The sequence below is a fragment of the Sturnira hondurensis genome, unplaced genomic scaffold (assembly GCF_014824575.4).
Source record: "Sturnira hondurensis isolate 20B ecotype Veracruz unplaced genomic scaffold, ASM1482457v3 Scaffold0003693, whole genome shotgun sequence".
Lineage (NCBI taxonomy): Eukaryota > Metazoa > Chordata > Mammalia > Chiroptera > Phyllostomidae > Sturnira > Sturnira hondurensis.
In genome coordinates this window covers 7955963-7983178 of record NW_028076324.1, presented here as the reverse complement: position 1 = coordinate 7983178, position 27216 = coordinate 7955963, and the positions used below count along the sequence as shown (strand labels likewise).

The window sequence follows — 27216 nt, the reverse complement described above, 5'->3', positions numbered from 1 at the left end:
CCTGTCTTGGGAACTGCTCTCCAGCTGGAATCAGAACCCACGTGGAGTGATTTCAGAGGCAGTGCTGTAGGGTTCCTTGGGCTGAGGTTCAGCCCTATGTGACCTGGCGAGCTGAGCTCCAGGACACACAAGCCAAGCGGGCCTTGTTTGACCAGACTGTGGTGTCACTTTGAGTCACCAGAGAAATATACTTGCTTCCAGGTGGGAAATACACTCATTCCCGGGTGGGCCTGTCAAGGTACACTCAGCCAAATCACATGCAGTCAGATTAATGTGGGGACCCCTGAACCTTGTGCTCATGACCCAGATGTGCCTTGCCTGGGGACCCAGCCCATTGCCTCACACGGTCCTCCCTGACCCCACAGGGACTGCTCCGTGATGAGAAATGTCAGGAACATTTAATCATGCTTCATATAGCTCTGAAATCCCACCTGGCATCTGCTATATATAACCCATCCCTTACCTTTCTCCCAGTCCTGGCCCTGCCTGGGCTCTGATGGGGGTGCAGGGACTCCAGAGAGCAACAAGCCTGATCCACAGGGTCAGACTGAGACTGCCCAGCTGAGACCTGGCTCCACATTGCAGCTGGGGCCGGTTCAGTGGGCCAGCAGCCATCAGTGCTGCTCAGGCACTTGGGAGCATTTTTGAGCGTCAGGTTTGCCAGGTGATGGGGTTCTAGACATGTGAAGCTTGGCTGCAGAGAGACACAGGTGCCTCAGTACTTCCTCTCCCCTCCCGGCTTCCCTCTAACTGGTGGGTATTTGCTAGGGAACTGTGCCTCTTTTCCCAGTTGGGGCATGTGAGAGGGTTGCAGACAGACCCTCAAAGCTGACTTTGGGAGGCCCTGCCTGTTTTCTTGTCCCCACCCAACTCCCACAATGGGCTGCAAAAGTTCCTGGGTGGGTCTGTGGTAAATTAGCTCTTGGGTTTTGATCCACGTCCTGGCTTGTGCTGCCATCTGGGCCCCCTCCCCCAGCGCCCCATCCATGCAGATTCTTCCCTCTAGACAACTCACAAGGCTGGAGTGGTTTTGTGCATCCAAGCATTGAGGAGGGCACGTTCACGAATCAATCACCTGGATGTGGCTACACAAGTGATGTCTGGCATATCCCAGGTGCAGAGAGCCCTGCCTGGCTGTGCCTGCCCTGTCCAACACCCACATTCATCTGCCACCACTGACCTGGAGGGCCCCACACCACCCTATTGTTTCCCCCAGCACCACCGCCAGGCCAGGGCTATGGAGAAGAGAGTGGGGCTCACCTTGTGCTGATGTTCTCTCTGAAAGATACAAGAGGGCCCCAGTTAGCCCCAAGTTTCGTGCCCAGGCAGTGCCTGTGGTCCCCCAAGGCACTGCACTGGGACACATCCATCATGGGGTACCCTCCTAGGTTCTGACCACAGCCCTGACACCCACTTGGGGCAGGAGTCAGACCAGACTCTGTGTGGGGGGGACCCTTTAGTCAGGATGATCTGCCCACTTTGTGCCAGCTGAGCTCAGAGACCTTTGAGGTAAAGGGGCTGGGGTCCTGAGCACAGGGGCAAGGTCCTACCTCCTGGTGGCTGTCCCTTCAAATACTCAGCCTACTACCTCTGATAAAATTCACACTGGGTTTGGGGAGGGGGTACTTACTTGTGCCAATTAGTTCTACAAAGACTCACTTGTAAAGAAGGAGACCCTGCACAACTGTCTTCCTCTGCACAGATGACCTGCAGGGACACGTGGGTGTAGAGGCGATGTGGCCTCAAGTTCAGAGAAGGGCCAGCCGTGTACTCCCCATCCTACCCAGGTGGTGAAAAGCAGGGATGAGGTGGAGGATGGGCCCCTTGGGAAGAGCCCTGCACTCCATGGGACAATGGGGCCCTAGCACATCGCCACTCCTGAGCCCTTCTTGCAATTGCAGAAAATGGTCTCTTACTGGAAGATGACTCGAAGTTCGTTAGGGAAACATCCTGATGGGGGGAGCCAGTAGGAAGGCAAGTACGAGAGGTGGGCGGACTGGGGTGTCTTGGGGCGGGTGGGCTACCCCCTTAGCTAGAAAATAAGTCTTCCCCTGGTACAGCTGGTCCATCTTCTGCTACCGCGTTTGCCACTTGGTCAAGCTTCTCCCGGGACAGGAGAAGGCAGGAAGGGGAAGGGGAGGCAAGTAAGCAGCCTGGGCCGGGGTCTTCTGGCTGGACCAGGGACGCGCCCCGGGCCCCGCCTTCCCCCGCACTCACTGATCTCCGAGGGGACGGCCAGGTGTCCTTCATCGTGTTCTGGTTTCAGTCTGAGCAGCTAGCTCGCCACGGGATGTCGCCCACCCGCCGGGTTTGAGGTTCACACGATAGCAGTGGCAGGAGAACTTCTCTGCGAAATTGCCGTGGCAGTGTAGGCAAGCAGCGGGCCAGCGCAGCCCTCAGGCCCAGGCTCTCAGCATGGCCCAGTCCTGGCCCCACGCCGTCTGCCAACCTAGGGCACCTCCCACGCCACACCCCCGCTCACCAACCAACGGAGGTCCCAGGCCACGCCCCAGGTCGCTGCCGGCGCAGGCCCCGCCCCAGGCTCAGGGCCCTCCCCTCAACAGACAAATGCGGTGGCAGGCTCAGCCTCCAGGCCCCGCCCAAGAGCCGCCACTCCGAGAAAGTCTCCACTCCTCGGATGGGCTCCACCCTGAAACCGCGCCCTTTGCATGGATCTGGGGCCGTCGCAAGCTCCTGCCCCTGCTCGAGGCCCCGCCCCACATTTACAGTCGTGAAGAAGCTCCGTCCACTAACCAATGGCATCTCGGCTCGTCCTCGGTTGCCAAGCAACGCAGAGCGCGGGATCTGGGCGCGCCCCTTCTCGGTTTAGACTTCCGGGGAGGCCTCGGCCAGTAGCGAAAATAGATCCGGCCGGGCGGGGTCGGGGTAAACCTTGGCCCCTGCGCGGTGTTCCTCCGCGGAAGGAGGTGGGGCTTCGACTAGCGGCGTTCAGAGGACCCGGGAGAAGGGGTCAGAGACGGAATACGGAGACAGAAAACGGAGAACGGAGGCGAGGGTGGCCCTGCCAGTCTTCCTGAAGCAGCAGGTGGGTCCTCGGAGGGAAGAATGCCGGCCGCGGGCGGCCGAACACATCGGAGGGGCGAAGGCGGGTGGCGGGAAGGGAGTTGTGAACCTCGGTCGAATTCGTGGCTATAAATGTCACTTTTGGGTGAAACCCAGACTGTGTCACACTAACTATCGCTAGGCCGCCGCCGCTGGTTTGAATCAAATCCGCAGGATTTCAGGGCTCCCAGACGGGGAATCGGCTCTTTAGAAGCGTGCTTCTCGCTTCCTGGACCCCAGAGTCACTGGACCAGGGCAGGGCGGGAGGTGTTGGTGTTGTCCGCACTGCCCATTGGCCGGACTTCGCAACTCCCTCTCTGAAGCTGGTGGGCTGTCATTGATTTTAAGTGACCATGTATTTTATAAAATGTCACTGAAAGAGAAAGGGGGCTGGTTGAAAAGTCACAAAGCGGAAAATTAATCTTGGGTGACCTACCACCCAAAGAGCTAGTGTTCATTTTAGGGTAAGATTCTTCTGTGTGTTTTTCAAACTTTTATAGAGGTTTAACTGACATTCAATGCACTGCGCATATTCAAAGCACACAGTCGGATAAATTTTGAATATGATGCATGTGTACTTTTGCATATTTCACAGTCCAGAGGCCTGTGTATACTATCTGGTTTTGGACTTACTGGTGGTATACGCACATGGCCTCTGGGTAATTGCTCATTCATCCCTTCCTTCGTCCAACATACAGGGGGCTCTCAGCCTATTTTATATCTCAGTGCTGAGGGATGCCAAAGGGCTGCAGACTCCCAGAAGCCTTAAGCCGCAGTACGCCCTCCTTCCTGTTTGAGGTCTTAAGGAATGAGTAGTTTTTCCCTCCATGTGCTTGCCGTAGTGTGTGCTAGTCAGTTATCAGAACTCGTTGAAGGGGCTAGTCTGAGAACACAGCAAGTGAAAGTCCCGGCTGTTCTGGCTGTGCCCCACCTCCATCCCAGAAGGCATCCTTTGTTTCTTCATCCCAGATCCGGCTCTGATGGCTGTCTTTCTCCTCCCTGGGGTCCAGTCTACACCCACCTCACGCAACACCTGTTCCATTGCTGCTGTTTTCTGACAGGTGGGTTTCCCCTCTGTGGCTGAGCTGTCCAGGGCTGCAGCTACTTGCCACACGTGGCTAGTAAGCCCTTGAGACATGGCTGTTAAATTAGGACCTTCTATATGTGCAAAATGCAGATCACAGAGACTCGTAGGTTTAAAAAAGACAGACTATGTCCTTAATACGTTCTATATTCCTTAGGTGTTGAAATGGTATTTTCTTGCCCTTGGCTTAAATAGAATGTATTATGAATATTGATTTCACCTGTTTCTTTTCATTTTCTTGCTTTTCAGTAGTAGCCAGTGGAAAATTTGAAATTAAATCTGGGCGCACATTATATTTCTAATGCCTTCCAAGGTGTTTATTCCTTCTGCAAATATATGTTCAATTCTGTCTCTGCTAGGCTTCATGGTTTTCTTCTTCCTGTTTGTGGCTTTAGTAATTTCTTCAAAGGGTTGAGCTACTTAAAGGTTTTAGCCAAATGCTTGATGTGTCGTAATTGGTGAATTAATGTTAGCTATAATTTTTTAATAGACTTTATTTTTTAGAGCAGTTTCAGGCTCATTGCACAACTGAGCAAAGGCATAGAGATTTCCCATTACCCTCTACACCCCTGGCCCCCAAAAACACACAGCCTCTCCCACTGCTGACCTCACCAGTCAGAGCAGGACATTGGTTATAAGGATGAATCTACACCGACCAGTCACTGTTCCCTCAGGTCCATCGTTGACACTCATTGTGTTGTACATTTTGTGGGTTGGGACACATGTATAGTGACGTGTATCGACCATGACAGTGTCATGCAGGGTAGTGTCACTTCCCTAAAAATCCTCTGTGCTCTGCCTATTCATCCCTCCCTCCCCCAACCTTTGGCACCCACTGAACCTTTTAATGTCTGCGTGGTTCCACCTTTTCCAAAATGTTCTAGAGCTGGAATCACAGTGTGGCCTTCTCAGACTGGCTTCTTTCTCTTAGACATATTCATTCATAGTTCCTCCTGTCTTTTCACGCCTGGTAGCTTACTTGTCATAGGAACACCCGGAAAGGAGAGAGTGTGTCTTTATCATCTTTGCATCTCCTACAGAGCTGAGCTCAGTGTCCCCATGTACGAGGTAACTGTGACCAGCTCCAGTCTCAGTCCTTCGTTTGTCCACCCGTCTCTCTCCTGTCCTCCTCTTCTCCCCTCCCCCACCTTTTCTCAGCAAAAGCGGTGTTTTAGTTCCTCAGGGGATTCACACGGAAGGCTAGTTCAGTTCCTGAACTTTTTACTTTATTATTATTATTTTTAATTTTCACTGATTTTTAGAGAGAGAGGAAGGGAGAGAGAAGAGAGAAATACCAGTTTGTCATCCCACTTAATTATGCGTTCATTAGTTGATTCTTGTGTGCACCCTGACTGGGGATTGAACCTATAACTTTGGCATATTGGAGTCAGTGCTCCAACCAACTGAGCTGTCTGGCCAGGGCCCAGGTTTTGAACTGGGTGATTCTAGCAAGTTTAGGGCAGGCTGCTTCTTATGTTGAAGTGCTCTGAGGTGGAGCTCTTAGGTTCATGGGAGAGTCAGCCATTAATCATCTTTTGGGAGCTGTTCTCACATCACCAGAGCCTCATAAAATGGAGGTTTAACAAAATCCCCCGGCACTGGCTGGGAAGTTGGGTTTTTACTCTGGGAAGTTCCAGACGTGTCCCAGCTGGTGAGCTGTGTTTCTGATTTCCTGGAATTTTGAAGTTTAGATATCTTAAGCAGAAAAGGGGAATCTGACTTAAGAAACTGGATTCTGGGAAAGACAGGGCTTCTACCCATCTTATGCCAGAAACAGCCACAGTGTGACAAACACAGATGTCCCCAGACATTGCCTGAGTCCCCTAGGGGTAGGACTGCCCCAGGTGAGACCCACTGCTGTAGCTGACTTCTGGGAGCTGTTCACAGCACCCAGGAAAGAATGCAACCCTTGAGTGATGGGCCTGACTCTCAGTGGATGGCTCTGAGCTGGGACTCCTTTCCTCCATTACCCCCTGCTTCCAAGGTCAGTGCACAGTCAAGTTCATATTCAAGGTTCCCAATGTGAAAAGGAAGCATGGGCAGCCAGCAAGGGGCATGTTTGGATGGCAGTTCAGGCGGCACCATTTCATGAATTCTGCCCTTCCTGACGTGCCTCTGGTCAGTGGGATCTCCTGAAACCTTGGGCTGCATCCTCAGAAGAAGGAGGCGTGGCTCCTAAGTGGACATATCAGCAATCCGTGACTGCTGTCACGTTTCTCTCTGCCCCCCAGGTGACACAGTTTTGTCAAATAGCAATATCTTTATTTGCCCCTGTGGGAAACTGAGGCAGAGAGAGGAGCTCTTTATCAAGTTCAGGATCCTCATGCTGGTCCATGCAACCCTGCAACCCCCTCTGTATTAGTGGAACAGAGGCAGGGACGTAGGGACACCCAGTTCAGATCCTAGCCCTCCCCCATGTGCAGTGAGCTCTTTGCTCTCAGCCCTGCGTAGGGTCCTTTCTGCCTCTCCCAGCTGCTGCCGATTTACTGGCAAGTTCTTGGTCTCTGGGTTTGTCTGCCTCCATTGTCACATGACCGTCTTCTCTGTGTGTCTGTGTCCAAATCACCTCTTCTTACCAGAACATGTGTCCTTGCATTAGGGCCACCCTACTCCAGTGTGACGTCACCCTAACAGACCCCATTTCCAAACAAGGTTTCATTCATAGTTACCGAGGTCAGGATTTGAGCATATCTTTTAGGGGGACACTGTGCAACCCTTAATTCAACCCAAGGGGGAAGGGGAGTGACTGCCAATGGGCACAGTGTCATTTAGGGTGATGGGAATGCTGTGGAATTGGGGTATACTTTAAAAGGGTGGAATTTACAGGATGTGAATTGTATATCATTTGGGCTGGAATCTACGGAACCCCTCAACAGCACCTGGCCTGGAGCAGCCCCTACAAACCTCACTTCCTGCTTTTGTACAGCACATGCCGGGAGAGCTCCCCCGCAAAGCCAAGGTGCCAGTGCAAAAGGCCAACAGAATGCAAACCCCTCCCTGCGCAGGGGGAGGCCCAAAGCCAGTCCCGGGACACCCAGCAGGATGGCGGGGGCCTTCCCGTACCGGGGACTGTGGTGAAATTGAAAAATGGACTTTACAGCTCTGACCGGTGTGGCTCAGTTTGTTGGGCATCGTCCCATGAAGCCAAAGGTTGTCAGTATGATTTTTGGTCAAGTCTCTGGTCAGGGCACATATGAGAGACAACCAATCGATGTTTCTCGCATACATGTTTCTCTCCCTCACTTTCTCCCTCCCTTCCCCTCTCTCTGAAAATAAGTAAATAAATAAAAATTAAGACTAGAGTGGTGGAAGGCAGTGTGGGACACTGGCTTCTGTAATGGGACAGAACCCAGGCCGCGAGCATCTTTCAGCCAAACACCTGGGCTGCCAGCCTGAACCCAGGCACCGATGTCGATGTCGCAGACTGGGGCCGCCGCTCCAGCCCCACCCCCACCACCAGGTTGGGGCAGTGTCCCTGCAGTGGTGGCCGTGTTAGCAGCAAGAGGCAGGATGTGGAAGCACCGGAAGGAAGTGGTGATGGGCTGGGCTTTGCTGCTGACATTGCTTAAAGGAACTAGGGTTTGTGTTCTATTTCGTTTTCAGGAAGGCAAGGGAGGTAGGCATGTGCTGGGTTGAGAATTTTGTCGTCTTACCTTCTGTCACACCAGAAGCTTCTAGGTGCCACACACACCTCATCTGTGGAAAGAACCAGACAGGTGGGTGGGGGCAGGTAGAAGAGAGCGTATAGGGGATAAATGGTAATGGAATAAAAGTACAATAAAAAATAAAGTATTTTATTTTAGCTCTGGCAGGTGTGGCTCAGTGGATTAAGCGCCAGCCTGTGAACCAAAGGTTCAGTGAACTGCGGGTTCAGTTCCAGTCCGGGTACCTGCCTAGGATGCGGGCCGGGTCCCCAGTATAGGGTGCGAGAGAGGCTGCCACACATTGAGGATTCTCTCCCTCTCTTTCTCCCTCCTTTCTCCTCTCTCTAAAAATAAATAAATAAAATCTAAAAAAAACAAAACCAGATAGCCAGGAGAGCCCTTCAGTGAGTTCCCACAAGGTTGTCCCAGGCCTTCCCTTTGCCCGTGCCCTTGGAGGTGTTCTAAGAATATCAGAGAAAGTCCCCTGGAGACAGTAATGGGGCAGCGATATGGCCTGGGTCGCAGCTGGCCACCCCTCAGTCATGGGATGTGTGCGTGTTTCTGATAGAAAATCCTTTGCCTTCAACTGGAACTCTATCCGTCCAGGAAGTTTTTCAGAAAGTCATTGCTTCCACTTAACAAAATCCTCCCACCTTCCGAGAAGAGTCAGAAAGGCAAGCAGGAGCCTTGCGAGTTCGTTCCACTGCCCTGCCCCATCTTCCAGAACCATCTCGGCAGTGGCTTGGAAGGATGTGGACCAAGACAAGGTGGCCTGCCTGAGGCAGGCAGTGGGGCCACCACCTCCCTGAGGCACCCATCTTCCCAGGTCTCCTGTCCCCAGTTGATGTCAGAGGTTAAACCCCCAAAGCCATCACCAGAGAAGTCCCCAAATAAATAGGAGGCAGCAGCTGGGTGCTGGCGGTGCAGATTTCTTTGTGTTATCAGGGCAGACGTTTTGCTGCAGGAGGAAAAGGAGCCTGGGATGGAGGCAGCTGTGGGCTCTGTGGCCCTGCTGGGCCAGTGCCACTTAGAGAGATGAGGGACGCAGTGCCGCACATCGTCTTCTCATTGCCAAGTGGGGTGGCCCATGCCACATGTGGAGGGGTGTTTGGAGGCCGAAATAAAACCAAGGATGAGAAAGTGTTTCCATGGTGCCAGCCAGCAATGGGCACAGGGATGGTGCCTGGCTTTCTGGGTGGCCCACACAGGTTTCTGTCCCTTGACCTGCCCCCAGATTGGCATGACAGCAGCTCCGTTTACAGATTCATCACCTAGGCAGGTGTATGGGCCACGTGGGCAGTTAGCAGTCATAGGTGCTGCTGCAGGGTCCCCACCCATTGTGTCCTGTGTACCTGCCCAGCCCTGGGGGATGCAGCTAGTCTTTGAGACAAGGGTCAGGGAGTGGCCTCTCAGAGCTTCCGGGAGGGCGGGGGGGGGGGGTGTCTGAGGCTGGGCCCTGTCCTGTCTGTCCATGGTAGGAGAGAACTGGGTAGATGGAGCATTCGTGGCTGCCCCTTTCCCTTCTTAGAGACACTACCTTCCCGCCCTCCAGGCCCTGGGCGCTCAGGGCTGTGCCCACTCACCTAAACCCGGAAGGGCACTGGTCTGGATTCTGCTGGCGTTGCAGAGGATTCTAGTGGGGGAGAGACCAGCCTGGAGGGCACCTGGCACTGGGTTTGGAATAAAACAGGTGGATGCTGGAATGATGGATGGGTGGTGCCTTATGGAGGCACGTAGCCTCGCTGAAAGAACTGCAGGCTTCACCCTCATGGTTCAGGATTTGAGCTACAGCTCTTCCTCCTACCAGCTGCACGGCCTGAAACACTGACCCAGCGATCAGTAATTACTGAGTACTGACTCATATATGACCCAGTGCTTCTCACCTGGGCTGGGCAATGTCTGGGGACATCTGTGGTTGTCACAGCTGGGGGTACTCCTGCCATTAAGTGGATGGGGCCACCCCACAGTGCCCAAGACAGGCCCCCATGGAGAGTGACCCAGCCCAAAGTCAGCAGTGCTACGGCGGGGAGGGGGACCAGGCTGGGACTAATCTTCCCCATCTGTAACATGCGGTGCCGTTTTCTCTCAGATAGTGCCTAACTGGGTGCTAACCAAGGTGGCAGAAAGTGACAATGGTGGCCAGGGCCCCAGGGCTGGATCTGAGGAAGGAAATGGAGGCCCTTCTGGTCTGGCAGGAGGCACCGGGTCCCTTCTGCTCCAGAGCACAGGTCGCCCCGGGCAGCATCACCCAGTGGGTCAGACTTCGCACAGGCCTTGTTCATGCTGGGGCGCATCGCTCCCTGCACCTGTAGTTCGGATAGTTTTCTGTAGTTGTGTTACATTCCACAGCACACACTGAGTCTACGTGTGGTTTCTGTAGAAGGTACAGGTGGGAGCATCTTTAGTCCTTCAAGGTTCCTGGGGCAGGTACTCAACCAGCACTTGATCTGCTTATCCTTCAACCACCTTTAAAAAAATCACAGCTTTTAAATTCTGTATTTATGAATGTAAAACTTTGTTAAAAAGTAACAGCTTTGTTAGCTGTCATTCTCCCACTGTCCGCTCCACCCATTTAAAGTGCACATGCGCATCTGGTGTGTTCAGAGTTGTGCAACCACCACCTCTATCTAGTTCCAAAATATTCTCGCCTCCCCAAAAAGAAGTCCGGTTCCTGTCACCTGTTACCCCTGTCTCCCTCCCCAGCCTGTCCCCAGGGATGTGCCTGTTCTGGACTTTTCATGTAAATGGAGTCTCACGTGCTGTGGCCTCTTGTGTCTGCCTTCCGTCACTGAGTTCAGGGTCCACCCATGTTGTAGCGAGTGTCAGTGCTTTGCTCCTTTTCGTGGCCAAGTAATAGTCCAGTGTGTGTGGGCAGACCATGTGTTGTCCATCACCTGTGGATGGATGCTTGGGGTGTTCCCACTCTTCAGTGATTATCATGAATTGTGCTGCTGTGGATGTTCGGGTACAGGTTCTGGGTACAGGTTCCGTGTACAGGTTTTATGTAGATGTGTGTTGTTGTTTCTCTGGGGTGGATACCTAGGAGTGAGTTACTGGGCCAGATGGTAACCCTGCTTGCTTAACTGCCAGACCGTTTTCCACAGCGCTGCCCCTTTGGCGTTTTCACTGACTGGCCAAGTGTCGGGTTTCTCCTGGTCCTTGCCAGCACCACTAATTGACAGCCCTCCTTGGGTGTGGGGGCAGTTTGCCGCCCTTGCACTGGGGCTCCTCTCGTCCTCTGGCTCGGTTATCTTTGGTTGACTCCTCCGTCCCCGCACTCAGTGTCTGTGTTTCACTTGGTTTCTGCCACATGGAAGGGCACGTCTGCCCAGTTTCACCAGTTGTGTGAAATGACCTAAACCAGGGAAACCAGGGTCTACTCCCCCCACTGCTCCCCACCCCCACCCCAGCACTGCTGCCATTGGGCCGGATCACTCTTGGCAGGGAGGCTACCTGGGCACTATGGGGTGTTGAACAGCATCCCTGCCCTCCACCCGCTTGATGCCAGGAGCACCCCCAGTTGTGACAGCCACAGATGTCCCCAGACATCACCCAGAGTCCCCTGGGGGCAAGATCACCCAGGTGAGAATGCTGGTTTAGGCATTTTTTATTATATATGTGGTCTCTGGAATTAAACCAAAGGCTTCTGAAAGACAGAGCCGGGCCTTCCGCCCTGAAGTCTCCATTGAGTACATGAGGATGAGGGGCAGACTCTGCCGTGTTCCCTCTGAGCCCAGCAATGGGAGAGACTCGAGTTGGCCATGGTTCCAGACCAATCTCTCGAAGGCCCCGGCTGAGGAGCCCTCCGCATGCAGACTCTTCCTGTACCCAGAGCCAGGCAGGACCCAACCAGAAGGAGGCTCTTGGGCTCCAGGATGCAGCCCAAGTCATGACTCAGCTTTTTTAAATGTGCTGAAATCCTCAGCATCCTCAGGCCATCTTGTCATTGGAGTCACTTCACCTTGGCTCCAAGGACACAGTGTGTATGTGATGGCTCACTCTCTGGGCCCAGGAAGGGACTAGACTTGACCCTGGCCTATACCTGCTGCACTAAGTTGGGTGCTGTGGTCAGAGTGGATGCGTGCTTCCCTTTGGCTGAGCCTGGCCTTGGCAGAGCCGACTTCAGTGGATCTTACCCCGCTGGAGTTGCCCTGGGCCTCGGGGGTGGAGTGGCACTTCTGCAGGAGACGTGAGGACCAGTCTCCTTGGTTTGGACTCATTTGCTACACGGTGTGTGCTGAGCCTGGAGGGCGGGCGTCCAGATGAGCCCAGCTGGCCACACAGCGCGGAAACAAACTCCCACTGTTGACGAAATACATCCAGACCTTATAAGAAGGATCTTATTAGAATTTATTAGGGTTTTTCTTTTTGAGCCAAACCGAGGACATGCCTAGAAACTAGTTCTCAAGGGATTGAGAAAATGCTCCAGAATGGCAGTTTGCAGTTCTTTTTGTGAATCCAGAATCAAAGGAGGGACAATAAGGACGGCTGTTGGTGGGAGATTAAGGGGAAAGGAAAGGGGGAAATCCTAGGATTGTGTAAAAAAGGAAAGTGGAGAGACTCGCATTTCTTTTACACTGGGGGTGCAGGGCAGCTAACACGCAGCATTTACAGTACATGGGCGGGTGTGGGCAACCTTCAAATGCTGAGGAGTGAGTGAGTGCGCTAGCTGGTGAGCGTGTTTACCCGCTGAGGGGTCTGGAGAAGAAGATCTCTGACATTTCATCAGTGTTAACCTAGATGCACAAGAACAGTGGGGAGGGCTTGCTTAAGGTAAAGGCTGACCTTTTGCTAAGGAAGCCTTAGGCCTGGGATATAACCGCCTCCACGACCTGCCCGGGGAGGTGGTCGCATCATCTAGTGCAGTTTCTCTTTGTCAGGAGCGTGCCAGGCCTGCCCCGTGGCCCAGGGCTGGGCAGGGCTCCTCGAATGCCCTTTTGTTCACATTGCAATTGAAGCAAAGCAAAAAGGACGGGGATTTCCTGTAATATCGTAAATGGTTATTTATTACCCATGGGTGAGTATTGTGGAACTGGGCTCGTGGTGATACAGAGGCGCTTCTTCCACTTCCTCTCTCTGGTGAATACCCCACCAGCCCTGCCCTCCCTGTTTCCACCGCCTGCACACTCCCAGGAGGGTGCATCCACCTGGGTCTGCGGAGGGAGAACAAGGAGAATGCAGGTCGGCAGCACCATCATCGTGGCAGAATGACGGTGATGTTGGGGATGACAGAGTGATGGCAGCTCCTGTGTGACCAGGGCTTGTGGCTTCGTGTGTTCATTTCATCTTCTTGCCTCCGAGTTGGAGCTTGTTACTCTCCCCATGTAACAGGGAGGAGACTGGGCGTGGACAGAAGGTAGATCCAGTGGGAGACTGGGGCCCTCGTGACAGGGAACACCGGCTACAGCCCCCATCAAGTCCTCATCCCTGGGCGGGTGGGTGTCTGACATGTTCCCATGGAGGCGCAGATGAGACCCAGTCAAGCTCATCCAAGCTTTTTAGCCAGTGTTCTGGGGAACAGTGTCCCCCCAGATGCACATCCACCTTTTGGAAATGGTGTGTTCTTTGCATCTTTGCAGATGTCATCAAGATGATAAAATGAGGTCTCATTGTATTAAGGCGGGCCCTAATCAAATAATGAGATATAGACATACAGAGAACCAAAAGGAATATCTTCCCTTCCAACCAGAGGGGTCGTGGGGCGTCAACAAGGCTGGTCCCCTCTGGGGCTCAGAGTGGGCAGTTGTTCCAGGCTCTGCTCTGGTGGTGTTGGCAACTGCTGCCGTCCCTTGGCCTGTAGACTCATCACCCCATCTCTGCCTGCTGTGTTACATGGACCTCCCCCGTGTGTCTGTGTGTTTCCTCTTAGGAGGGCACGCATCATTCAGGGCCTACCTAGATAGTCCAGGACGCAAGCATCCCAAGAGCCTTAACTTAATCACACCTGCAAAGACCCTTCTTCCTAATCACAGGTCTTAGGGATGTGGACATCTCTGTATGGAGACCACTACTTGGCCTGCTGCAGTCACCCCGAGCCAACGTGCTGTCCCAGTTTATAGAAAGCCTCCAGGGGCTGGGGGCAGGAGTAGGGTGCTGGCTGACCTGGGCTCTCGAAGGTCCTGACTCAGCGTCTCCTGCTCTGAGGCAATCAGGACATGCCTCTGGCCGTTCTTTTTACTGAGGAGATGGCACCCTTTTGATAAAACCAGACGTCCTGGAAAAACTCCCCAGTAGCCCACTCTTGCTTCCAGAACAGGGTTTCCGGGAACAGGTGACAGTTCTTCCTCTCTCTGTATTTCAGATCTCAGGGAAGACCTGGGGCCAGTGAATTTCTGGTCACCTGGGTTGGTGGCCAACATCAGCATCCTGCCCAGCCCCATCCACAGAAGCCTCCAGAAGAACACACGGTGAGGACCACGATGTCCAACCCCTTCCTGAAGCAGGTCTTCAACAAAGACAAGACCTTCCGCCCCAAACGCAAGTTTGAGCCAGGCACCCAGCGGTTCGAGCTGCACAAGAAGGCACAGGCCTCACTGAACGCCGGGCTGGACCTGAAGCTGGCCGTGCAGCTGCCCCCCGGCGAGGAGCTCAACGACTGGGTGGCCGTGCACGTGGTGGACTTCTTCAACCGCGTCAACCTCATCTACGGCACCATCAGCGAGGACTGCACGGAGCAGTCCTGCCCGGTCATGTCCGGCGGCCCCAAGTACGAGTACCGCTGGCAGGATGAGCACAGGTTCCGCAAGCCCACGGCCCTGTCGGCCCCGCAGTACATGGACCTGCTCATGGACTGGATCGAGGTGCAGATCAACAACGAAGACGTCTTCCCCACCAACGTGGGTGAGTTGGGCGGCCTGGGACTGGGGCGCGGTTGTTTTTTCACACCAGGAGAGAAAGCTTATTTAGAAAGTAGCAGAGGTAGAAGTGAGCGACAGAAGGATGGGCTCAGGAAACAAGTTACAGAGGCGAAAGAAGGGCCCTTGGGGTTTAGGAGAGAGAGAGGTAAAGGTAACCCACCCCGGGGGCGGGCGGAGGGAAAAGACGCGGGTGTGCCGAGAGGGCAGGTGGTGGTCATATTTTAATAAGAGCTGAGATAGAATTCACAAACCGCAAAATGCACCCATTTAAAGTGTCAGCTTAGTGGCATTTAGTACATCCATGGGGTTATATAATCATCCCCTCTAATTCCAGAATATTTTAGTACCCTCCAAAGATTCCTGTCCCCATCAGCCACTTACTCAGTCCCTGTCCCCTGTGGATTTGCCCATTCTAGACATGTCACATAAATGGAGTCACAGTCTGTGGCCTTCTGTTTCTGGCCACATGTGTTCAAAGTTCATCCACATTGTAGGGAGAATCAAAGCTTCTCTCCTTTTCATGGCTGAGTAATATTCCAGTGTGCAAAGGGGTGTGGTTTGCTTCATGTTAAGGATCTTAAAATGGGGAGATTATTCTGGATTATCCAGGTGGGCCTCAAATTTCATGGGAACCAAAGGGACACTCGACACCTACAAGAGAAGGTAGTATGACAACAGGAGAAGGGAAAAAGAACCATGGCCCAGGAATGCCAACAGCTTTCAGAAAAAGCAGGAAATGGATCTGCCCCGGAGCCTCCAGAAGGAAGCAGCCCTGCCCACACCGCCTCCACCTCGTGAAACCGGCGTAGGGCTTCCAGCCTCCAGGACCGTGAGGGAAGACGGGAGGGCAGTTCTGAAGCATGGAGTTGTCAGTGTGTGTTACGCGGCCCTTGGAGACCCACACAGGGCCCTTCTCACTGTCACCACTGGCATCAACACAGCGTCGCAGAAAACAGGCGAACGGGTCTCAGGCCCATATCTTCAGGGGCCTCGGGCCCCAGTTCTTGGTTGCTGACGGGCTCTGCGCCTGGTCAGCTTTCTCGCACCCCTGGACCTCGCTCACCCTCTGCACAGGGAGGGGGCCTGCCACTGGCAGGGGCCTTCAGAGAGGCCTGTCTGAGAAAGGCTGGCTCAGAAGAGACAATTTGCCAAAGGAGGGATTCACAGGCGCCCCCACCTACCCACCCATCACCGAGTGGTGCTGTGGCCCTGGAGTCTGTCTGCACGGCCTACTGGCCACCCCTGAAGTCCTGATAGTTCCTGAAGGGGTCCGCATCCTAGAACTTGGACCCTGAGTTCCTGTAGTCAGCTCCTCACCTGTAGAATGATAATTCCAGCAATTTTACCAAAGAGGAAACTGACGAGCAAGCAATCAAGAGAAAGTGAACTTGGCAGATGCCACGTGGCTGCCCAGACTTGGGTCTGAGGCCATATTGCCAACTCCAGGCTCCCTCTGGGCCCCAGCCTCTGCCACACGATCACATCACGAGGTCTAGGGTCACCCCTGCTTTTCCCGAGGCCTGTCTGGCCCCAGCCATACCTTCCTACCCTATGTGCAAGTCCTGGGGCCCCTCCACTTAGCCCGACCCCCCAGCAGACTGGTGGGACGCCATGCTTCCCCCGGAGAGCAGTGTCTCTGCTGCCTCTGTGGCGCTTCCGAAAAGCAGAGCCTGCCAGCTGTTCCTCAGGGTTAGATTTGTGGCTGAGCAAAGAAAGGACAGGGTCCAAACTTTATCCCTGGTGCTGGGATTCATTGGTGCTGCCTGCAGAGGTGGCAGCCATCACCCACTCGGCTTTGTGGCTGCCCTCAGACCCCTCACAAAACACAAGATTGTCAGAAAGAGAACTAAGAAGTTCATCTGGCCCTGGCCCTTGTGGCTTGGTTGGAGCGGCGTCCTGTAACTGAAAGATCGTGGGTTCAGTTCCCGGTCAGAGCACACATTTGGTTGCAGTTTCAATCCTCTGTCTGGGTACGCGTACAGTCCCTGGTCCAGGCATGTGTAGGGGGCAACCAGTCAGTGCTTCCCACCTGCATAGATGTGTCTCTGTCCCTCCCTGTCTCTCTAAAAAGGCAATGGGAAAAAAATATGCTCAGGTGAGGGTAAAAAAATACATGTTTTTTACGTTTATCTGGCAACAGTCAGACTGATATGTCAAAATTAAGCTCAACTGGAGGAAATCAAGAGGCATTGACAATGGGGCGCACAGAAGAGTCATGGCCAGGTCTTCCTGCCCAGTGCTGGTCATCGGAGCACCAAGAACACGGCGCACGTGCTGCCCGCTGGTTGTCGAAGTTCCTGGGTGTCAGTGGCAAAGGAGCTTGAAGTGCTGCTGACGTGCAGCAAACCTCGCTGCGCCAAGACTGCTCGCCGTGTCTCCCCAGAGAACTGCGAAGTCCCTGTGGACAGAGCAGCCCTGCTGGCCATTGGGGTCGCCAATCCCAGTGCCAGTCTCCGCAGCAAAGAGAGGGAACAGACAAATTGTGTACACACTGCGTGTGCTAATAAAACCACAAAATCCTAAGGAACAACAACATCAAAAAAGAAGGACCACAGAGCCTATCTTTCCAGCTTTATGAGCCAGAAGGTCTTTGTCTCAACTACTCAGACCTGTCATGTAGCCCCGAAGCTGCCGTAGTCACTATATAGACAAACAAGCGAGTCTGTGTTCTAACTAAACTTTATTTACAAAATCAGGTGGTGGGCCCAATTTCAGCCCCTGCGTGAGAATACTATTGCAGGCATGGGCGGTGCAGTCCCAGAGGTTACATTTCTAAGCCCTTCTCCTAGGTTGCACTGCTCTAAATCTCTCGCCTTCCCCAGCATCACCCTTGCTGATTCCTGGCACTCCCTCTCCCAGGGAGTATAACTGAAGGAATGAAGAGCCATCAGTGTTCACGTTGTGGGCCCTCTGGCCCCGGATATGGAGGAGGCAGCAGGCCAGGCCGGACCTGTTGTGCACAGAGAGCCTGTTCTTTCCCAGTTGCCTTTTACCTGGACACGTGTTGAACCTCATGTAGTGAGCAGCCTTGTCAGCTCCCTATGTCAGGGCAACGCGTCTCGGTCTTGCTGCAGATGCTGTATCTTGAGCCTCTGCACGTGGAGTCCCTCACTCACCAGGACCTCTTTGGGCCATTAGTCGGCCAACCGCAGGTCTCATCAACACAGTGCTATCCAGCTGCTGAGGTCCCATCGCCCAAGAGTGTGTGCCTATGGCTTTCCCACTGTTAGTGACATCCATGTGTCCTCCCTGACCCATCAACCTCTCTCTGGATGGGCAGTCTGTCAGTTCTGGTCCCAGACACCTACCTGGTAGCCCTGGTTGGATCTCCTTAACACGTGACTTCCATCTTGCCTGTGGGGTGAAGGGGACTCAAAGCCTTGGTTGGAGAGGCAGGAAGGAGCCCATGGGGCACACAGCAACGTGAATGTGCCTCATGCCAGCCACCTGTCACCTCGGATGGCTCGGATAGGGAATCTGTCTCACGGTGGGTGTATTTCACCACAATTTTTAAAAGTAAAGAAATACAGTAACTGGAGAAGAAAGTGCAACATAGTGGGTGTACTCGATGAAGCTCTGATGAGTACATCAAATTTAGTATTATAAAAACATACTTTAAATGGAGAGAGAGAAAGATATCAAGTGGGAAATATCAAAAGTCAAAAATATGCTTCTAGGCCCAGGCCGGGTGGCTTATTTGGTTAAGCGTCATCTCAATTCACCAAGGTTGTGGGTTCAATCCCTGGTCAGGGCACATAGAAGAATCAACCAATGAATGCATCAATAAGTGGAATAACAAATTGAGGTTTCTCTCTCTCTCATCCTTCCTCTTTCTCTCTGTAAATCAATAAGCTTTTGCCCTGGCTGGTGCAGCTCAGTGGATTGAGCACAGGCCTGTGGACAGAAAGGTCACTGGTTCAGTTCCTGGTCAGGGCACATGCCTGGGTTGTGGGCCAGGTCCCTGGCTGGAGACATGTGAGAGGCAACCGATTAATGTATCTCTCACACATCGATGTTTCTCTCCCTCCCTCCCTGTCTATAAACAATAAATAAATAAAATCTTTAAAAATAAATCAGTAAACTTTTAGAAATATTTTTAGGGCTTTTCCCATTCTGTTAAGAAAAGTGAATATTACTGGAACTTTACACGCATGGCCGGGTCCCAAAGTAGACATAGCAGATCCCCAGCTGGCAGGCGCAGGTAGGGAGCGTTCTGGGTTCTGTGAAGGGAACTGCGCAAAGGCAGATGGAATGTGTGGCTCCCAGCACATTCCCAGCAAGGGCTGGACCAACAGGGCCAGACTGGCTGATGTTGATTACCCTGAGGATGGGCTTTACCGGCAGGCCTGCCTTCGTCCCTTCCTTAGGCGTTGTTAAGAAGCTTGGCAGTGGGTTTCTCATAGCATTTTAGTGGGCTCCGTGGAGCTGGAGGTGAGAGACCGGGTGGGGGGTGGTTAGTCACAAGGCTGTGGACCATGGAGAAAGGGGCTCCTTCACAGGGATAGACACCTCCTACCCCATCAGTCAACACTTGGCTGCAGGAGGAAACCAGGACATGGGCTGTGTGAACTTGGGCAGGCATCTCAGCCTCTCTGAGCCTCACTAGTTCACTCTGGCAGTCCAAGGGCTGTGTGGTTCCAGGACCAAGCTGAACCCCTGAGGCTGCTTCTGAGTACACTAGTCCCTCTCATTGTCCACAGGAACGCCGTTCCCCAAGAACTTCTTGCAGGTGGTGAAGAAGATCTTGTCCCGGCTGTTCCGCGTGTTCGTGCACGTCTACATCCATCACTTCGACCGCATCGCGCAGATGGGCTCCGAGGCGCACGTCAACACCTGCTACAAGCACTTCTACTACTTCGTTAAGGAGTTTGGCCTCATAGACACCAAGGAGCTGGAGCCTCTGGTCAGTGAGCGGCGGGGGGCGGGGGCGGGGCCGGGGGGGGGGGCAGGCAGGCAGGGCCAGTAAACTGGGTTTTGTGAATAGTTGGTTTCATCAGCACGCTCAACTGTTCACTTACTGCCTCTGCTGCTGCCATCGGCAGCAGGGCAGAATTGAGCAGCCCCGCACCATCTGGCTTCTGGAGCTGACACATTGGCCTCTCAGGCCCTTCACAGAACCTGTCACCCCAGCCCTAGGCATGCTGCTGTCTATTCCCTTTTGAAATTTATTTATTTACTTATTTTTAGAGCAAGGCGGAGGGAGGGAGAAAGAGAGGGAGAGAAGCATCGATCAGTTGGTTGCCTCCTGCACACCCCCAACCTGGGAGATAGCCCACACAGGGCGTGTGCTCTGACTGGGAATCAAACCAGCAAACTTCAGGTTCGCAGGCTGGTGCTCAGTCCACTGAGCCATGCTGTAAGGTTTGGCCTTAAATGAGGTCCATGAGTCTCTCGAGTTTTGTCCCCTGCTTTTCTCTGTGTGTGTGTGTGTGTGTGATTTCTTTCAACTCTTGTGTCAATACCTGATGTCCTGCTTGTTCTTAACAGAAAGAAATGACCGCACGGATGTGCCACTGAGAGCTTCTTGGCCCCTTTGTCACCGAGGCAGTGCCAGGGGACACTCTGACTTGACGGCCACCTCCCTGGAACATGGACTGCACTCTCTGCCCCAGCAGGTCACTGACCCCCGCAGTGGTCAGACAGTAACCTCTGTGCCCCCAGTGCTGCACTGGACACGCTTGCGTCCTCTCTCTGATTCTGAGGAGACAGCAGTCCCAGCCTCCCAGAGTCCCACAGGGGAAGATTGAACTTGAACTCTGATTCTGTGTGCTGTGAGCAACTAGAAAAATCCACTTTCTCTATAAAGCACTTGGACCTGCCCGGAGGCCAGAGCTCTACCGGCCTTCACGGGCCTGTCCCCTAATGCCCCAAGCGTGCTTGGCTTGGGAGAGGACAGGCCACACGGGTTCTGGGTCAGCAAGACAGGAGCCCGCCTCTGCTGTGCCTTCAAGCCTCGGTTCCCTCACAACACGCTTCCTGCAGTCCCGTGTCTCTCATGAGAGGTACAGCATGGCCCTGGTTCCCCCCACTCTCTTCCTCAGTCCCCTTCTGTTCCTCCAGAACATCTGGCTCATCTGCCAGGGTTTCTCAGACCCCACATCTACACCCTAGATTTCCTGGGGCCCCTTCACATATCATAAAAGATTGAGTTTCTATACAGTCTCAACTGGCAACCACCTTGAGATGTCGAGAGAAAACAGCTTTTCATTTATAAATAGTGAACTCACCTCCCCTCTAGACAAACACCCCTCCGTTATGAAAAACCCAGGGTGACCCTTCCATAGAGCCTTTTCCAGGTTTGGGGTCGTTGAACTTGGCCTTTCTTAAGGTGCCTGCTCAATTTATATGAAACCCTTGATGTGGACCTCTGTGGCCAAGGGACACAGTGCCATCTCCCCAAAGAATACTGGGGCCTGTGGCATGGCAGTGACATCGGGAAGCCACCTGCTGCTCCAGGCCCCCTGCCCTCAGGGCACCACAGTGGCAGCTCTTCCCACCCAACCCCACCTACCTCTGAGGACCTCTGGGTGTCTGGGACGCCCACAGAATAGAGGGGCACCCCCACCCAGCACCACGCAAGTGCAGTTAACATGACCTCAGCCTAGTCCTCTGGACACTCTCCAGCTCTCAGATCCCTGGGCACTCGGACCCCAGTCGAATATAGCTCCTTTTAAATACAAAACCATGACCAAACGCCCAAACCACTGTACCCCTCCCAGGTCACCGCCAGCTCTTCCCTGCAGCCAGGCCAGGTTGGGGAAGGTGGCGGGGACTGTGCGGTAAGAAGGGGCCCCTCTGCACCCTCTTGTGCCTGCAGATGTTCACACACGAACATAGAATAAATTGTGCCATTTTCATACCCACTGCTGCTGGCTGTCATTTCTGTTTTTCTGGCAGGAGGGCCAGGTGTTGGAACACATCACTGTCATTGTCACTGGGGTACTCTCATCTGTCCTCAAGTGGAGAGGAAATAGATGTCACAATGGCTTGTAGTCCGCCAGAGCACCCCAATCGATAATTAGATACGCAGAATGGGGGTGGCTTGGAATTTCATGGGGTACAGGGTGGGGGCAATTAGGTCAAAAGTGTCAAAAATAGGTGGAGAAATGCCACAGGGAAGGTGTGCTTCACTCTCCCATTGCCTTTGCCTTTTTGCCATGTGAGAGAAGTTTCCAGAAAATGTTGGACCAAGTACAGAAGAATTGATTAGGAGGGAACAGAGGGTGTTCCAGTTCCAGCCCTTACTAACTAGCCCTGCACCTTGGACACAGACAGTGACCCTCCACTTCCTCCGTCACGTCCAAAGTGGGAGTGGACATCTTACTCTCCGGGGCTCCTTTTGAATGTAAAATGTCAGTGTTCCGGAGCCAACAGAATTTGATCTTTTGGGGGGCAGCTGGGGGTGCGTTGTGGGCCATTCTGGCACAGGAGCAGATGGGGAAGAGGGGCCTGGTGGATGCCAAGGCCAAATGGAGTCACCTGGAGCCACTGGTGAATTGACAGCTGGGAACCTGTGAGCCCAGTGTGGCTCAGTGTGGCTTCTGGCCCCCAGAGGGCGTGCTGACTCCGTGGGAAGGAACAGGTCTCTGTTCCAAGGGAGCAAATTCCCTGTTACTTGGAAATACCTCCTAAAGAAGCCATTGTCTCCTTACCTTTTCATTTTCAAATGTATCACAGTGAATTCCAGGGCCAGGTTAAAAATTGGGGAGCCATTATTGTCCTTTGGAATAACATCCCCCAAAGATGTCCTCATCCCAGTCTGGGATCTGTGGACATGTCACCTCACATGGTAAATGGACTTTACAGGTAGGATTAAGGTAAAGTCCCTGAGATGAAGATGGCCCTGGATTATAAATAAATAGATATATAGGTATATAGACAGATAGATAAATAAATAAATCCTCACAAGAGGGAGGCGGGAGGGTCAGAGTCGGAGATGGAAGAGGCTGTGCTGCTGGCTGTGACGATGGAGGGAGGGGCCCGGGATGCGGCGCCTCTAGAAGCTGGAAAAGGCCAAAACCAGTTCTCCCTGGAGCTTCTGAAAAGACCAACCCTGCCTGCAGCTGGGTTAGTCCGACAGACCCGTGTTGGACTCTTGCTCCCAGAACTCTAAGGAAATAAACTTGTATTTTTAAAAATAATTTTATTTATTTATTTTTTTTAGATTTTATTTTATCTTTAGAGGGGAAGGGAAGGAGAGAGGGAGAGAAACATCAATGTATGGTTGCTTCTCGTGTGTTCCCCTGCTGGGAACTGGCCTGCAACCCAGGCATGTGCCCCGATTGGGAATCGAACCACGATCCTTTGGTTTGCAGGCCTGCGCTCAATCCACTGAGCTACACCATCCAGGGCAGGAAATAAACTTGTATTATTTAAGACACTGAATTTGTGGTCATTGGTTCCAGCAGTTGTAACAGGCTTTAGAAAGAAATGCTTTGCACACAGGACATCCTGGGACCCATTCACTTGGGCTCCTGGAACACAAGAATTAGAGGTGTGTTTTTGACAGTCACTCGTCCTAACAGGACAGTTCACCCCCAAATTTGTCCTACCAGGAGAGGTAATGAGGGTCAGGTACTGGCACCTAGGCATCTAGGCAGGTGGGCTTTGGTAGAAGGAACCAGAAGTGTTCAGCTTGGATGAGACTGGCTGGCCATGTTCCCACCTGGCCAATGCCCGAGGGGCTGTCATTTGGGAGTAACTGTGGCCCTGTACCATCCCCACCAACAGGCGGGACAAAGAAAGGCAGAATAAGGCCAAGGGCAGCCTCCGATGCAGCTAATAGAAATGTTTCTCCAGAAACTCAAGAACTCAGTGGGGGCTTCCTAAAGATCAGGAACCCCCTGTTTCTGGAAGTTTCCACATGGGGGCGGCATTGCCCTCCACCCATGGTGTTCAGTAGGCAGCTCCTAGCTGCGTGTGTCTGTCTGTTTAGCCCTTGTCAGTGGGTCTTGTTGTTTCCACCCCGGCAGGAAGCTCTTACCTCTGCAAGGCTTCTAATAGCAGTTCCTGAGTCACAGTGAAAGTCAAGGTAGAGACTGGTTCCTCATCCTTTTTTTTTTTTTTTTTTTAGGCCAGAGAGCCTCTTCTATCCTTGTCAAGGGGAGTGCTAACCTTCTCTCCTCTCATATAACACTAGACGGGCCCTCATCATGACTTGTAACCAGAGAAGGAGCGTGGAATCATGGAAAGGTGGGCAACCCTGGGTGACACGGGGAGTCAGCGCTGTGGAGGGATGGGTGATTTGGAGAAGCCTGGATGTACATATACCGGCCTCCCTGTTTGAGAACCATGCATTTTATGGGTGCCCCCCAACTTAATGAATCCCCCCTATTTTTTGTTTGTTTTTTTAATCCTCACCTGAAGAGATATATATAGAGAGAGAGAGGAAGAGGGACAGAGAAACATCCATGTGAGATAAATATCCATTGGTTGCCTCCCACACACACCCCAACTGAGACCAAACCCATTGCCTAAGATATGTGCCCTGACTGAGAATAGAACCTGCAACCTCTCAGTATATGGAACGATGCTCCAACCACCTGAGTCACACCAGCCAGGGCACGAATCTCCTCTTAATTGTAGCCATTATTTTATAGAGAATAAATATTCCTCTTGTCAAATCTTTATAAATATCCCTAATGCTTGCCAGAGATAAACCACCAAAATTGGTGTCAAAGGAATTCCTTGGAGGATGTTTCTGATGGGTTGTACAGACCCTGCACTTAGTGCTACCAATTTATGCCTCCATCGACATGGTTCACGGTTTCCATTTCTCCACATCTTCCTGCCAACACTGGATGTTAGGCTTTGTGTCATTTATCAGTTTGATGGGGCAAATTCTCACTGTAGTAATGCATTGTTGATCATACACATTGCCAATTCACATCTTTTGAATTTTTCCATTGGGGAGTGGTTTTTGCTTATTAGTTTATCAAAAGTCTTTACATATGGGCTTATAAATATTTCATATACTTACTTATAAAACCTTTTCTACATATAATTTACCATATTTGTTACATAAATTTCTCCTGGCTTCTTGTTTGTCTTTACTTATAATTCCTTGGGTATACTTCCCCCTTTTTATTTACATTCTTTTTTTAAAAGATTTTATTTATTTATCTTTAGAGGGGAAGGGATGCAGAGAGGGAGAGAAATATCAATGATCAATGTATGGTTGCCTCTCATGTGTCCCCTGCTGGGAACTGGCCTGCAACCCAAGCACGTGCCCCGACCGGAATCGAATTGCGATCGTTTGGTTCGCAGGCCCACGCGAAATCCACTGAGCCACACCAGCAAGGGCTTATTTACATTTTTATATGTGGTCAATCTTTTCCTTGATGATTTCTACCCTTGGTGATAAATGTACAGACTTGGGCTGGAGAAGCCCTTTGTGTAAATATCTCCCGCCATTTTCTTCCAGTTCTCCATGGTTTTCTTTCTATTTATATGAAACACTGGGTAAATTAGAGGGTCTAACTTCCATCTTGGTAGGAGGTAAGGTGCTGCAGGAATCTTTATTTGTTCAATAAAGAGTGAACCCCATACCAGCACCATATGATGCTTCTACATAGATCTACAAGGCTACTTAATTTTTTAAAGATTTTACTTATTTTTTTAGAGAGGGGAAGGAAGGGAGAAGGAAAGAGAGAGAAACATCAGTGTGTGGTTGCCTCTCGCGCCAGCCCCCATCACTAGGGGCCGGGCCCACAACCCAGGCATGTGCCCCGCCCGGGAATCGAACCAATGACCCTTTGGTTCACAGGCTGGCACTCCACCCACTGAGCCACACCAGCCAGGGGCCAGAAGGCTACTTATTTACACAGGTGTCTGTTTCTGGATTTTGTAGGAGTTTGCCTATCCTACCTCCAGTTTTAATGTACCTTACAGAGTTAGAGTAATTTTAATGTCTTGCAATATAAGTTCCTCATTATTATTGTTGTTTTCATGTTTTCTCAACTATTCCAAATAATTAGCATAGTAATATTGTACATGGGATAGTAATAGTATTATTATACTTAGAATCGCATTTTGTTCATAGTCCAAGTGAAATTTATAGTTGCTTTAAGTTTTTAAGAAATTGCCTCCGGGATTTTGGTGGAAACAGCAAATTTGAAAAATAATATGGGCCCAGGTTGTCACTCTGGGACATAGATTGGTCCTGGGAGCCTCAGGTACTCCTCCATTTATTCCAGCCCTGCGTGTCCCTTTGCCATTTCGGCCCTGTGGTGTTCTGCACATTTTTTTGTCTTTCTTTTTCTTGCTCATATAATTTTTTAAATTGGGCTATAAATCACCTGCCATAAAATCCACCATTTTAAAGTGCACCGTTGAAGCCATGGCCAGGTAGCTCAGTTGGTTAGAGTATCATCCTGATATAGATTGCAGGTTCGATCCCTGGTCAGGGCAGATATAAGAACCAACCAGTGAGTGCATTAATAAGTAGAAGAACGCAGCCGATGCTTCTCTCTCTCTCTCTTCCTTCTTATAAGTAAATAAAGTGCATTCACAGCTGGGTGAATGTTCGCGCATCCCCAGAGCCGTGCAACCACCACCACTTCTCATCACCCACTGAAAAAGCCCAGTCCCCACCAATAGTCACTCCCTGCCCCCACCCTGGGCAACCAGGAGCTCACTTCCTGTCTCTGAGGACTTTGCCTGTTCTGCACATTTCACACCTGCATTCTTTTAGAGTTAATTTTTAGTCATTTTTGCTTGTGACCATTGCACCTTTTTCCCATTATACTTTCAGGAGAGTCATGTCTGGAATACATAGGGAATCTCTGGATTTCGCCATGGGTTTTGTAACTGGCATCTCTTCTGAATTTTAAGTTCATCCTCCTGCATTTTCCAGGCTGGGGTTCACACCTGCAGATGACATTAATTAAATATGCTTACCTTTTATCAGCAGAATCAATAGATACTATTTCTTCCTTTTTAAAGAAGATTTTATTTATTTGTTTTCAGAGAGGGGAAAGGAGGGAGAAAGAGGGGGAGAGAAACATCTGATGTGTGAATGATACATCAATCAGTTGCCTCTCCCACACCCTCAACTGGGGACCCCACCCGAAACCCAGGCATGTGCCATGACTGAGAATTGAACTGCAACCTTTGAGTTTGCAGGCCAGCATTCAATCCATTGAGCCACACCAGCCAGGGCTAGATACTGTTTTCTAGATGCTGATGATTGGCAAAATTAAGTTCAATATGTTTTTTTAACATTTTTTAAAGGTTTTGTTTATTTACTTTTAGAGAGTGGGGAAGGGAAGGGAAGGAGAAAGAGGAGAAAAATATCAGCGTGTGAGAGATTCGGTTGCCTCGCACAGGCATCCAACTAGGCACCTGGCTCACAACCCAGGCATGTGCCCTGACTGGGAATCAGACCAGCAACCTTTGGGTTTGAAGGCTGGCGCTCAAGCCACTGAGCCACACCAGCCAGGGAAAGTTCAATATGTTTACTAAAAGTATATATATACATACATACACACACATATATTTTGCAGTGTATAACATTCAGGAAAAACCTTTCATTTTAATTTTTTCATTAAAATTTTTATTTATTTATATT

The 27216-nt window shown here is 51.7% G+C and overlaps 2 protein-coding genes and 1 non-coding gene across 4 annotated transcripts; 1 reads left to right on the top strand and 2 right to left on the bottom strand.

Moving 5' to 3' along the window:
• Positions 1–145: 145 nt before the first annotated feature.
• On the bottom strand, positions 146–3356 carry IZUMO4 (IZUMO family member 4). The gene is given in 10 exon segments (XM_037042765.1): positions 146–694; positions 1261–1278; positions 1660–1779; positions 1983–2076; positions 2078–2111; positions 2218–2244; positions 2247–2303; positions 2306–2378; positions 2380–2449; positions 3310–3356. Coding segments are annotated over 10 exon segments (825 nt in total). The 3' UTR covers positions 146–409.
• On the top strand, positions 2826–21513 carry MOB3A (MOB kinase activator 3A). 2 transcript variants are annotated; one of them, XM_037042433.1, is made up of 5 exons: positions 2826–3046; positions 4033–4124; positions 14093–14631; positions 19349–19551; positions 20136–21513. In XM_037042433.1, exons 3-5 carry the CDS (start codon positions 14211–14213, stop codon positions 20163–20165), a joined length of 654 nt encoding a protein of 217 aa, XP_036898328.1. In that variant the 5' UTR covers positions 2826–3046; positions 4033–4124; positions 14093–14210; the 3' UTR covers positions 20166–21513. The 2 variants fall into 2 exon arrangements, with proteins under 2 accessions (XP_036898328.1, XP_036898326.1); XM_037042431.1 differs by lacking the exon at positions 4033–4124.
• A 2147-nt stretch (positions 21514–23660) lies between these two features.
• Positions 23661–23784, bottom strand: LOC118984670 (U6atac minor spliceosomal RNA). The gene has a single exon (XR_005065966.1). It is a non-coding gene; the product is annotated as a U6atac minor spliceosomal RNA (small nuclear RNA).
• Between the last annotated feature and the right edge of the window lie 3432 nt (positions 23785–27216).

Coding starts and splice junctions, on each gene's coding strand:
- MOB3A (XM_037042431.1), top strand. CDS start 14,211: ATGTCCAACCCCTTCCTGAAGCAGGTCTTCAACAAAGACAAGACCTTC. Junction 14,632..19,348: donor CGTCTTCCCCACCAACGTGG/GTGAGTTGGGCG, acceptor CATTGTCCACAG/GAACGCCGTTCCCCAAGAAC. Junction 19,552..20,135: donor CCAAGGAGCTGGAGCCTCTG/GTCAGTGAGCGG, acceptor TGTTCTTAACAG/AAAGAAATGACCGCACGGAT.